General features: G+C 39.7%; 1 protein-coding gene across 1 annotated transcript in view; it reads left to right on the forward strand.

Moving 5' to 3' along the window:
- The window catches only part of ttll5 (tubulin tyrosine ligase-like family, member 5), a 53,295-nt gene that overhangs the window by 34,136 nt on the left and 5,238 nt on the right, over window positions 1-13,921 (forward strand). The window contains exons 29-30 of the mRNA XM_053335526.1: window positions 7,113-7,311; window positions 11,121-11,329. Coding sequence (XP_053191501.1) covers window positions 7,113-7,311; window positions 11,121-11,329 — 408 coding nt within the window. The remainder of the gene's footprint in view (window positions 1-7,112; window positions 7,312-11,120; window positions 11,330-13,921) is intronic.

Below are 13,921 nucleotides of genomic sequence, written 5' to 3' on the forward strand. Positions count from 1 at the left end.
TGCAACCATAGAAACCCCCCTCTAACCCCCCCCGCCTACACTCGGGCTGATGGTTTGTGCCAAACATACTGAAACTGTTAAGCTCACTGGCTCTTTAAGCAACCACAGGGGTGAAGTATGATGGGTTTCAAAGAGTAGCAGTGGTCTTTGAAGTACTGCTGTCAGGATCTACCAGGTATGCTGCATCAGCACTCTGAGAGCTGCTGCCTCACTCCAGTGTGCTGACAACCCGTCGGCTTTCAACCATACTGCACATCCTCACACACCCACAGTTAACTTTGTGATCATTTCCGTTGTTGGGCCTCCTGGTACAATAATGATGATATTCATCCACTGAACAGACAACAAACTACAGTCAAGACAACGGGTTCAACAAATACTCACAAAGCCAAATAGTCATGTCAATGTCAATGTTTCAAGTTGGTAATTTTTCCAATGTTTCCACTAGGGATAGTACCTGGTACCTGGTATTTTTTTAGTATCTGCTCTGATGAGGTTCCAAGGGAGCCGAGCCGATACCAAATGTGACGTCAACAGACTGTCGGCCACTGTTTGGTCAGAGAGTCTTCACTGGAAGAGCCATGAGCCGTCCCACACAAGAATCAAACCTGGCATTTTTAAATACCGGCAACAGTGTTACAGGCATTCAGCTCAATTTTCTTGCTTTGTGTGTGACAGAAAGCCACATACAGCAGCAAGTACACCACTGCCTCCATGTCCTCCATTGTTTATGTGTTTGTGTCGCATATAAAACAAAGTCACAGCAGTTTTGTGCCGACCCCGCCCACGTTGGGTAGTGGTACCTTTTTATAATGGAAAAGGTCACTCCTGGAACCGTACTGAGTCTAGCCGAGTCGTGCTAGAACTGTATAGTGGAAAAGCGCCATTGGTGTTGTTCTAAGACAGGCAGCATATCATGGTTGGTCTTCCCCTTGCAGATTAGTCACATGAACAGTCATTTATGTGTCTTCAGCTGCATTAGCGCCCCAGCCACAGTAATAGTCTCCCCGTTTACTCTTTGCTATACGTATGCAATGACTGCGAAACCATCATCTCTTCTTCATGTTCATTCCAGCACGAGAAATACCACAACCCTGCTTATTCAGGGTATTTTTAGTCCTGTTCAATACTTTGTCAGATTGTTGTTTGACTTGGTCAGATTTTGTAAGGACATACCATTCCAAAGGATTTTTATGACAGCCCATTTGCTGAACCAACAACCCAACTAATCAGAAAAACTCGGGTGAAAATTTAAAACTTCTTTGATGGCGGACAAAGTCCCACAAAATTGGTTTGATGTCTCTCTTCCTTCAAATTTAAAAGAAGAGACATTTTTATTCACAATGATTGGAGCCAGATGTTGCAATAGGAAGGAGGAGATTGGATTTAGGTTATTTAGTGGATACACACACCTTAACAGCCATAACCAGACCCTCAGTGTGCAGTAGTATTACAAGCATGTAGGACTACAACTAATAAGTATTTTTATTATCAATTCATCTAACATTTATTGTCTAGATTAATTAAATAAATATAATTTCTTTTTCTTTTAACATATGTACATTATATGTTTTTCTGAGATAAATATGGGTAGATTTTTTTGTCTGACCAACAGTCCAAAACACAAAGATATTCAAGATAATATATAAAGATATTGTTATTTCATCAGGATGCCAAGATGATTGAGGACAAATAAAACATCTGAACCCCTTTGATGTAATGCCAGAAATACCAACAATAGTTTCTTCAACAAAGGAAAAAAATCTAACAGTTTTATAAAGAACTACGTACATTGGACATCAATCCCAAACAGGAGGAACTGACAGGGTTTTTTTTAACATTAATCTCTACATAAATTGTCTTCCAAACAGGTGGAATTATTAGTCTAATAACTGAGGATGAAATCGGGAATGCTGGTTCATACATGAGAGCAGGAAAGTCATCTGGCCTTGACAGGGCTCCAGTGGAGTGCTATAAGCAGTATGTAGATATCTTGGCACCACTTTTACAAGAGATATACAGTATAATGAGGCTTTTACAGTAGGATCTCTCCCCCCAACATTCAACAATAATATCAGTAATACCTAAAGAAGATAAAAACATAGCAAACCCCTCTAATTTTCAACCTTTAAGTCTTATTAATCTGGATTGCAAGATTTTAACAGAGATCTTTGCTCTATGTCTGGAAAAGGGCATTAACGAGCATTATGCATACTGTTCAAGTATGATTTTTGAAAAATAGGTCATGCACAGACACATGACAGACACAGTAGATTAATACCTTTGATTTGGTTGAATTGGACAGAAAAAGACAGTCGCTGAATTCTCAGTTGATGCAGAGAGGGTATTTGACTGAGTTCAGTTTTTATTTGTGGCCTTGTCACATTTTGGATTTGGACCAACATTTACTAACTCGATTAAAATATTATACAAGAATCCAAAGGCCACAGTGATAACCAGTGGCGTAATCTCACCTTTATTCACTAGAGCTGCTCGGCAGGGTTTGTGCTCTGTCACTATTATTGTTCAATAATGTAATGTATAATGCCACTGGCTACTTCTAATATTTGTGGGTTGGAAGGATGTGGGATTTAGCACAGATTGTTGTTATATGTGGACAGCATTTTGAAGCTGGTAAAAGACCCATTGAATTTGATAAAATACTTAATGGACACAATACAATCTTACTCCAAATGATCAGGATATGAAAATAATAAGCTGCTCCTATACCTGGATTATGTCATTCAAATGTATTAACATATATTCTAAATATACTCAAATGAAAAATGATGAAATACTTAAGAATCTAAACTAAGCTGGAATGTGAAAGGAAAACTCTATTAAATTTTGAACCACTGCTACAAAAAATGTAAATGGGTTTAGATAAATGGGGGAACTTACGCTTACATCATGGGGGAAGGTTCATGTAATAAAAATGGTGGTTTCACCACAATTCAATTATGTACTTATGATGTTACCAGTTACTCTATCTCCTCAGATATTTAAACAATATGATACAATAATTCAAGACTTTTTGTGGGAGGGGAAAAACCCAGGATTGAACTCAGTAGAATGTGTTCTCCTCAGGACAGAGGAGGTTTACAAGATTCCAAATTATGTATTTTGTGAGATATTTATCCTTAGAAATGGCCAAAATAGCCCAACACTGACATAGACATAACCAATTAGAGGGAATTAATATTGTCAGTCCCATTTACCTCTATTGATGGATCATCTTGGATAATGTTCACATAATGTATTAAATCCCATCATGTCTCACTCCAAAGAACTTTGGACCAAAACACATACTGACACTGACTGTGGAGGAAAATGAATGCCTGAAAATTATATCCAACAATGGGAAATACAAAAGTGAGGCTCAATAGTAAGACTCAATAGAATTGGTACAATAAATAAAACTTTGTATTTGTAATGTCAGAAAGACTCAGACACTGCATTTTATTATTCAACCCTTCTGGAGAACAACTTTAGAATATCAGAGCAATTAGTTGAGAAGGAGATAATGACTATCTCCAAGATGATGTTTGTTAGGGGGCAGAAACCAAACATACAACATATCAAGTGGAGCATTTTTGAGAATCTTGTTAGGCACCTCTGTGGCTGCCAGGGACAAAACTTAGAAGCTGGAAAACTACCAGATTTCCAGAATTTAAAAAATGGGCAAACACCATGATAAAAACAGCTCCATACAAGCCTCTGCTTAACAGGATGGATAACAGACATAAGAGTAGGCGCCAGTTTGGGATCTTTTCTGGACTCATATCACACTGACTGATAAGCCTGTCTCCTGATAGAAATTAATATTATAATCTGTTGCATGGATATTCTTCCTAGTTATGTTATTATTAGCATGTCCCTTATGCCCCTTTCATGTAAATAAGAAGCTGTTCTAAATGTCTTACCTGGTCATATGACATTTAAATAAAAAATAAAAAATACTGAGCAATAATAATCTGAATCTGAACTTTTCGGTAAAGTAGGAAATATATTGTGTCCAGCAGGTAAACGTTTGTGCTGAATAGTATTTGCATATTTTATAGATAGATAGATTATACTGTTTTCAGTGATGAAGGGGAAGTACATGGTATCAGACGCCAACTATTATACTAAACTATACCAAGCCGAGTATTTTACTGTAATATAAATGTAAGTAAATGCCTGAAGGGGATCTTCAATTTTACAATCTTATATTACAAAGAAAAGTAGGAAATCCTCATGTTTGAGATGCTGAGACCACATTTATAAATGATTTACTTGAAACAACTAAATTAAGTATCAAAATAGTTGATAATGAATAGATGAATTTCCAACTCATTAAATGATCATTTCAGCTCTTCATGTATGTCACCCATTTAGGAGAAATGTCATATTGTCAAATATGTGACACTAGTGTTGCTGTTTGATTAGGCTCATATCACCAAGTTCTTGTTCCCCTGAGTCCTTTTGCTTTTATCCGTGACCATCTGTAGCTCGCTTGCCCCGATTGTGATTCACAGATATCAGACTTCTCAGCTAACTTTACCTTACTCTTACACTTCTTTCAACATAAGATGATCCCTGAGCTCACCTGGCTTCAGTGTGAGAGTAAAACCCAAAACTGATCATTTTGGATCAATCCATGTTTCAGATATGAGAATGTTGTGAGTTTTCTTCAGCAAAGTTATCCAGATAACTCAGTGAACCTGCTTCTTGGAATAGACTCAGGTAGCTTCAGGATTTGCATTAATTAAAGCATCACCATCCACATCTAAGCTGCTTCCACAACAAATCCCCTGATGCTATATTTTTTTGTATGTTAAGGACAGTCTGCTCAGTGTCATGTCATTGCAATAAAACAAAGTAAACAAACGCTTAGTAATGGCTGGAAATACCCTCACGCTCCTGTGGCAGCTGATGTTTATACTAACCAGGCAGGGGTTTGAGATACTGTGGCATGACGTCATCTCAGGCCGTCCGTTTTCCCACATTCACACAGAGTTAGATTGATGCCGCACATGTGCTCAACTTGCACCGCTGTGTTGTTCTACTGTAAGTCATATCAGCATATTAAAGGATGGCGAGCACAGCGGGGAGTAAGCTGACACCCACAAGCAGGAGTCCGGCAGGCAGGGAAGTCCCAGATAGTTCAACACATGTGCTGCACTAGTGATGAGAAACTCAGATGCAATACTGTTCTTCTCTCTCATTTCTTTTTCCCTTTTACATGTGTTGGAATTATGACTGAAAACTCAGGTTCGTTCTGGTTTTTGTAGTATTTTTTGCACGGCTTTGTGTTGACAAGTCCTGTCTGAAAAGAGCTCTCCTTAGGGTCCAACAGACACGTTTTAACTAAGGAAAGCATATGCTCTTGACCTGAGAAGTAGTCAGTTTTAGACCATACGCTAATAAAATGGTAGCACTGAAGGTCCCTGCGGTCCAGTGTGCGAAATGCAGCCAAGTTAAAGGAAATGACTGCTGTAAACAAAGAACGAGTTCTTGTTTTGTCTCCTGGCTTTGTAGAATCTCTGGCCTTGCAAGGTTCACAGACAAGCCTTTGTTTCCACAACCTAAAAAAATTGAAATTGGCTCGTGGTCGCACCAGTTGTTTTTGCAATATATGTGCCATTATGTGAACTGAGAAATGCATGGGCGGATAGCATGTTCACATGAGTTTAAGATCCCTTGTGTCTTTGTTTGGCCACACAGGACAGGAATTTTTTTTTTTTTGCTTGAGCGACAGAAGATTATTATCCCACAGTGTGCATTGTTGTTCAAGATTAATTGATTTCTAATTTTAGAGCTTATCGTAGTTTGGTTCTAAAAATATTGCAGCTATTGTGATTTTAAGTCTACAGTGTTTGCTTTTACTGTAGACCAATGGACAAATGTTATTGCATGGAATGGGAGGAATTCCCAAGAACTTTTTTGTCATTAAGACCCCAGGGATCCCATTTCTTCAGCTGTACATGTATCTCTCTTTTTTTTTCTGTCATATTTTTCCTCACTGCTCCCAATAGTGCTCTTTAAGGCATTATTTTTGGCTGAAATGGTACATAGCAGCACACCAGACACACATAGACTCAATTTAAGCGTGTCTGAAGAGGAGGCAGGTCACCTCATTGCTTTAGCAGAAGCCAAAAAGAAAAAAAAGGCTGAAACAGGCTTAGTTCTAATGACAGATAATCCAGTTACAAACTCGTGGAGCTGGTCAAAAGGTTTGCTTTCCAGGTTGTGGCTTTGTGATGTGAATGGAACGTGAAGCTCGGGGGAGTACCGAAGCACAGGAAAGGTTTTGAGTTCTTCAGTCTATTTGCCACAGGCTTGCCCTCTATTTTGACTCTGATTTGCACACTTTGACTTGAGGCTTCTGCGGGCCCAGCAGCCACCAGCTGGGACACCGGGAGCTGTCTTGTCTTTTTTACTTTTCGCTGGTGGGTTTGCAGTTTAACAGGGGAGGCAATGAGCTACTGCCACTTCTCTGCCTGGGTTGGATGGTAAATGAACTGACAAGGAAAAGATGGTAGCAAATACTGTACAATTATAGCTCATTGTTTTGCCACTGAAGCCTGCACTATCCTCCAATATTACAGCCATAATTACTGACTATAAGTTAAAAAGCTATTATTTAATCACATTTTAAAGTTGGCAGTAGATTCATTGTACTAGAATTTATGGAAAAACACAAAGTGGAGAGCACAAATCTCATAGATAACTGGCACCAGATTTAACAGTAAAAACAGTTGTCCAATGACAATATTACAAATTATGCAATTTTAACATTATCTTACCACTAGTGCCTTTCAATGCATGTTATAACAGTATTTCATTAAAACCCTTTCTCCCCTATCTCCTGTTCCTCTTTTTATTGTCAATGTATCTGTAAAGACGGACTGAACTGTCTACTATATACAGTAAATTAAAAGTAACAAAGTAATTTATGTTACATCACAACTTCATAGATAATATCTTTTTATTCAGAGTGAGTTGTGAAGGGTTTCTAAAATGAGTTGAAACCCTCATATTCTGCATCTCTTACACTGAAAATGTGAAAACAGTTACATTTTAAATTCTTTGATCTTTTCACTGACTTCTCTTCATTTCTGCTCTCCAAGCCACAGGTCGTTGCACGATGAGGAGAGTCTTTGGGACGGGCAGGTGCAGAATGCCTACAGCTTGGTGACAGGGGTGAACCCACAGCAGCGCTACATGCCCACCCAGGGAAGCTACCAGCTTCAGTTCGCTATCCAGCAACTGCAACAGCAGAGACGTCAATCACAACAATTGTCAGACCAGAGACGTTGCAGACACCAGGTACACAAGTTTTCACTCATTATTACACCTAAATATGATACTCTAATGATTACATTTATTACATGTATTATTAAAGGGGAATTCCCCACAAGTGGTCCTGTACAGAGAGTGGGTAGAGGTCAAGTTTTATCCTCAAGTACACTATAACTGGGAAGTTACTTTCAGACACATGGGCTTGAACCCAGCTCCTTTCATGGAAAAATGTTTTCACTGCTCCCCTATGAGAGTTTTTGTTGTTGATACTATTAGAATTCCCTATAATTTGTTCCTATAAAAAGTTAATTCCTTAATCTAAAAAAAAAGGCCATAGAAGAGTTCAGCTTTATTAGCTGTCACTTCATTTCTTTCTTTAAAATCAGCACAGATGAGTATTGAGTGATATGTATGAGAACTATTGAGTTATAAAAACCTTCATATTTGTGTCTGTACAAAATATTCCCTTACCTAAGCACAGTGCTGTCCAAAACAGTCCAAAATGTGCCCACATCAAGGGGAAAGCTTTCATGTTAGCATTTACAAAGCTATTTTGAGGATCTCCTTCCAAACCACTTAACAAAATGGTGTTCGGTGGGAACATCGTCTTCAACAGAAGCTCATTCCTAGAGAGCCAAACATGACTCCTCTCAGCAAGACTATATTGTTTGCCTGTGGGACTCTGCTAGGCTTATATTGGAAGGTGAGTAATCAAGGAATGCTGCCCACGAGCGCACCAGAGAGGTTCCATCACAAGTTTTTTTTATGAGTAAGTCGTACCATTACTGTTCATATCAGATTTGAGCTCCGTTTGTATTGCCATTACAGGACAAATAAAAGTTTGGAATATGATTTTCTCAGTAGTAATAATGTAGCGACAACAAACCTTTCAGTCATGCCTGACTAGCCGTGACAGATGTGATTTGCTTGTTTACTGAAGGAGATTACAGTAGAGTAATTTTTAATGTTTGGAGGAAAACGATAGGTTCCCCGTCTTTCTGTACATGTTCTCTGAAAGAAGATATTAACAGACAGATTTTGTGGAGTGGTATGGATGAGGACAAAAGGAGACAAGGGAGTGCCATGGGACAATGTATGGGGTGGAATGACTTAATCCACTGATTTTCTTCTGATCGGTCCTGAGTAATGCAGTTGCTCTCACGTCATCATTTGTTCTTGGTTGGGCCTTAATTAATGCACAAGGCACTTTATGAAAGCGATCCCTTTCCTCTGTTACCCGTCTCAGAGTTCAAACACATTTGACCAAAGTTGCTCTTATTGCGGACATGTCCTGTCATCCTCCGAGCATATGGAGGAATATTTTGTACAATCTGACATGATTTGATCAAGGACTGTGTGTGTACAGTGAAGTACATGCACTGTTGAGACAGAGTTATCCTGTTGTTCAACCCTCACAAACTGAGGTCATAGGAGGGCCGACTCTGGATATGATTGTCTCACCATCGAATCTGACAGCCCTCCCTAAAATCCTTGCCATCACTCCCTGTTCATTCCACCCACATGGGTCTTTCTGCCAGTGAAGACTAAAGTCTTCAATCTGTATGTGTTTCTATTTAACCTGTTCTTTTTCATTTGAAGAAAATCATTTAAACCTTTCTTTGAAGGACTGGGAAATTAATGATTTGACTTCATCTTTCTCTCTTTCATACAAATGTACACTTCATATCACTGAACGCAACTTTCTGGCTTTCTTAGTCCCATGGGAAAATTAATGAATGCATTTGGGTAGAGTGTGAGTGTCCATGTACACATATTTGCATGTCCTCTGTGAGAGAGAAAGAGATGTGGGGCTTTTCCGGCGCTCCAGTCCACGTTCCAGTTATTGGGTGCAGACTGTGTGGCTCCTCCACAGGCTTGGCCCGGGGCCACCTGGCAGCCAAAGAAAGGTGCCCTTCCTGGCCCCACTCAAACTGAATTGCGGCCATAGGCCTTGCAACCTGGAAACGCAGCTTCTCATTTATCAACAAAGAAATTACATCAGATATCCCCTGTCACACTGCCGACCCTTTGAACAACTGCACTGTGAAGCTGAAAAACCATTAGCTTGTTAGATAGCCGTATAAAGCTGCAGAGAAAATAGCATAGACATGAGATGTGGAAGGAATGTATGCAAAGCTTTCCCCAGCACAGAGTGAAATGTGGCTCTAAAATATTATGTCAGAATGAAAATGGTATTTTTCCTTCTTCCTAAGCCAAAAGATCTTGTATAAACAAACAAATAATTTGAAGAATTTCCTTTTTAGTTCAGCCAACCGCAAAAAGAAAGTTGAGCATGTTTTGATTTTGGATGGCATTTCATTAATATCTGCACTAACTCATGTCAAGTACTTTGACTCACCTTAATAACCAGAGACCACTTTTTTTCCCATGACTGAGCCTTTCCAAATGTGATTGTATCTTATTTCTCTTTTAGTGTTTGGTTTGATTATTTTGTATTAAAATAAAAGTTAAAAATATATTTTTAAAAATAGTTTGATGCTGCTATTTTTTGACTGAAACCAATACCAGTCTCTACTCAAAATTGAAACACATATTGTACAATAAGAAGTGAGCTTGATAATATTTTGAGAGATAATAGTAGTAGTAGTAAGTTATATGCACTTCTATGCTCAATCATATCACGGCCATACATGACCTCTTCTTGCATCTGGGCTGAATCCAGTAGATTCAGTCTGACATAGATGCAATTAAAGCCAACTCGTTATGTATTCAATTTCAACATTTCTTGACCAAGTAGGTTAAAGTATTTATCAAAAACTGATCGTCACAGATTCCATATTATTTCCATGTATTAGAAATGCCTAGAATTGATACTTGTGGAACACCAGATGTGACGGCTACCTTCGCTAATAGTGTACCTATAATATTATCAAATTGAAAGGTTTTGGTGTCAAAATTACTAGCAGCATGTTTATCTCGTCAGTATTTTTTGGGATTAAGCTCCAGAGGTGCCACATCACAATTTAATTTAATAAATAAAATAGACATGCTTATGGCATCTGAGTTATTTTTACTATAGCTGCTGCGTCTGTAGAGCTCTGTCAAAAATACACACATGTATTTGGGTCAATACAATAACCCTCTGGCACCACTTCCATTGGTGCAGAGTAATAGTTTGGCTTGTGGTTCTTCAATAAGCTTCTTTCTCCTCACAGTTCATTAAATTAAGATGACTTAAAGTGATGGAGAGTGCTCTGTTTCAGGCAGTTAATTTGATCTCCATTTTTAGTTTTGTCAAAAAAAAGTCCTGCAAAGTTAGAACTGCTCATTACAATTTTAGACAGATTGGCCACCATGCTCAACTCCATCAACTTATTCTCTCTCTGCAAGGTCAAATCACATCTCTTCTCGCTGTGTCACTTGTAGCATTAATATGATGCAACCAGCCTTTGATTCTCCAAACATTTATCACATGTTAATATAGCTGGCAGACCCAAGAACAGGAAGTTAGCTGACAAAATGCTTTGCTATTGTGATCACAGTTGCTCAGTTAGCAGACATAAGGTACCAGTGTGCAAATTTGAATACCTGTTTTTGTATTGTTTTTGTTTTTGCACTTATAGACAATTAATATGATGCTGGTTCAGTAAATATGGCTTTAAATCAAAATGTTGCAATAGCAGGATTGATAATGGTTGACCAGTGAGAGATCACCATTAACAACTCATTTTACTGTATTGACACCCTTATACTGTCCATAAGATTTCAGCCACCAGTAAACTCATCAAGCACAGTACATTAATAAACTTGTCAAGATAGTTTATTTTTTTTAATGATATTTCATTTAAATAACAATTGTCTTTCTTCTTCCTCAGGGTCAACATTCAGACCAGACAAGCGTTCCACCCGCCCAGGCTCCCACCAACCCATCCAGCTGCCCTCCATCCAGCCTTTATGTTCGACCCAATCACAGTCAAAGCCACAGCCACATCCAGACCTGTGTTAAACCTGTTCTTGCTCCAAAGCCACCCAGCAGTGCCCGAGAGGGCCAGATCAGGAAAACAGCAACAAAGCGCCTCATCAAGTAAGACCAGCCTTTCAACCGAGTCGGTGCATTTACCCCTGACTCTTATTGTTGCTTAAATCGAGTATAGCTGAAAGTTGAACAAAGTCGCCCTGTAATTTGTACCACATTAAGTGATTGCAGTGCAGTGCCATTGATTGGACCCTGCTTGTGGAGTCGGACAGAGTGCATGGGATCGGAGAGTTCAAGAGGACATGGCTAATGCTAATGAGACTTAGAATATGTGTGGAGTGCTCCCAGTCTTTTGGCTGCAGGGTGTATCTGCCTGTTCAGTAAACAACCTCATCACAGGCCTGATTTCTGCCTGAACCGTAAACAGAGCGTGGTTCAATGGAAGGGCCCGGGCTCCGAGCGACGTTTAAATCCTGTTTGGTTTGGAGATAAGCTGAAGAGCACAGAAGGGAAAATAAAAGGAAAGGAGTGAAACAGGGCTGAACTCTCAGCTATTTCCCTCACTTAGTTTATGCTTACTTTATTACTGCAACATCTGGCCAAATTACACAACAACACAGCAAACCTTTGTGATCAGGGCCGGTTGTTTGTTTAAAGCACGCTGTTGCAGTGGTGAAGGGCTCTTCACACTCGTCTAATGTGTAAAAGGAAAAGGACACAAATGGATTGGAACGACTGCTGAAAGAAGTATTTGTTTCTGTGTCTTAAATGAGTTTAGACCGTAACCTCTGGTGGTTTTAATGTGGCTGAGACCAGCAGGTAGTAGCGCTGAGAAAAAGCCCTCTTTCTGCTGACGTGTTGCATCTTATTTGACTGGACAAACTCTGCCGTCAGAATCCTGGCAAGTGAAGAGTTAAGAGGGGCAGGGGTTGTTGTATAGGTTAGGACAGCCGGGTAGGTGCCGTGTTTGCTCCTGTGTGTGTGTCTTCCTGGCAGTCGCCGTGTTTACCCACTGCATGTGGAATTCCAGAGCCCCCTCACACTCCTCTCCTCTGTCCTGCATTTTTGCGGTCGACCAGTGTGACAGGGGAGAGTGTGGGAAAAACGGAAGCTTCAGGACCAAAAATGCACCGATGGAAACAATGAAAAGAAAGAATAAAGAGAGTGGAAAATAAAAAGAATATTAAAAAAAAGAATGACAGAGAAAAGTAAACTCTGTCCAGGAGAGAGGGAGATGATTGTTTGCAGAGAATGGTGGGATAATAAGTTGCTTCCCTTTATTTCCAGTGCTCATTTTAGGGGCAATTCAATACCTCTGTTATTGAGGCACATCTGAAATGCATCCCAGTGTAGGTCTAAGCTCCTCCAACTTATAATAGAATCACTGTGCTGTATTCAAACAGTTCAAGGTTATGCAGCCCTTCAAACACCTTCCTCTAGCCTTCTCACTCAACACTTTGATACAAATTCACCAGCTCTGACCTTGCCTGTTTTCTCCCTCGAGTTATGCACCACAGATGATCACTGATAGTTGTTAGTGGAATGTATTTGTCAGAGTGACGTTCGGTTTTTGGTCTTGTTTAGGAAGGGAAATGGAGTGAAGATTTATGTCGGTGCAGCCAAACGATTTCCTCTGTTAGAAGGCCTAAAAGTGGGACTCACTGTTCACATGAACACCATCCAATCAGCTCAGTGTATAAATGCTGACTCCTGTCTAGTGATTGGTCTGACGAACTCGTCACCACTGAATTTTAATTGAAGACTAAAATAGGGATGAAGAAACCTTGGCAAGAGTCCTGAGTGACTTAATATTATGCCTTAGATTTTTTGTTGTTGCTTTTTTTTTTTACCTTACTAACATGCAGTGCACTTGCAAATGTCAATATCATACTCAAGAGGGCAGGGCTCCCTGGTCTATCAACATACCACAGCTGCCAACTTGAGGGGCTGCAAGGAATCAAAGTGGTATGACTTCAGTATAGGCTTTGAAAGGAGCAATTTGTAACACAAATAAATGAGCCTGTTTGGTATTTTGTTTGCGAGGTTTGGCTAGTTGCAGCTGTAACTACGGAAACCCGGCCTGTCGTGTGGCATTACTAATAGGGTGACAATTACAGCAGCACCATTAATGTCAGCCTTGCTGCTGCTTTCACTCCCTATTAATCAGCCACAACAGTAGTTATTTTCACAGGATACTGTACACACACAGAAGCTGCCAAAAGTGTGTTTATGGTTAAACTTTATCCCCTTTGGTCAGTCTGAAAACTACTACAAACTTAAAACATGTTTCATTTGGGCTGGTACACTACAAGTTCAGATTTAGCTCCCACCTACAGTGAAGCCGGCTGCCCGATTCCTGAAGTGACAGAATGAGAGACTGTTGACAAAGAAAGTGATGTGAAGAACCCAGAGGTCAAGTTTTTTTCCCCCCCTCCTCTCTCAATATGAAAGGGGTTGCTTCCTGTCGAGGTATGCCACGCTTAAAGTGGGCCAGTTCTATTTGTGGTTGTGTAATGGTATGAAAGAACAACTGTGCAGCCCCTTACAAGGAGGCTGTGTGTACCCTCATTACCTTGTTAATGCTCCTTTGGCAAGCTGCTGTTATGGGGCGAGAGGTTAATGCTAGCTAAGCTTTATTTATTGTTCCCCCCTAAAAAATGCTTAACAGATTTAATGTATAAAGTTACAGACTCATGACAT

This window comes from Scomber japonicus, chromosome 16 (assembly GCF_027409825.1).
Source record: "Scomber japonicus isolate fScoJap1 chromosome 16, fScoJap1.pri, whole genome shotgun sequence".
Lineage (NCBI taxonomy): Eukaryota > Metazoa > Chordata > Actinopteri > Scombriformes > Scombridae > Scomber > Scomber japonicus.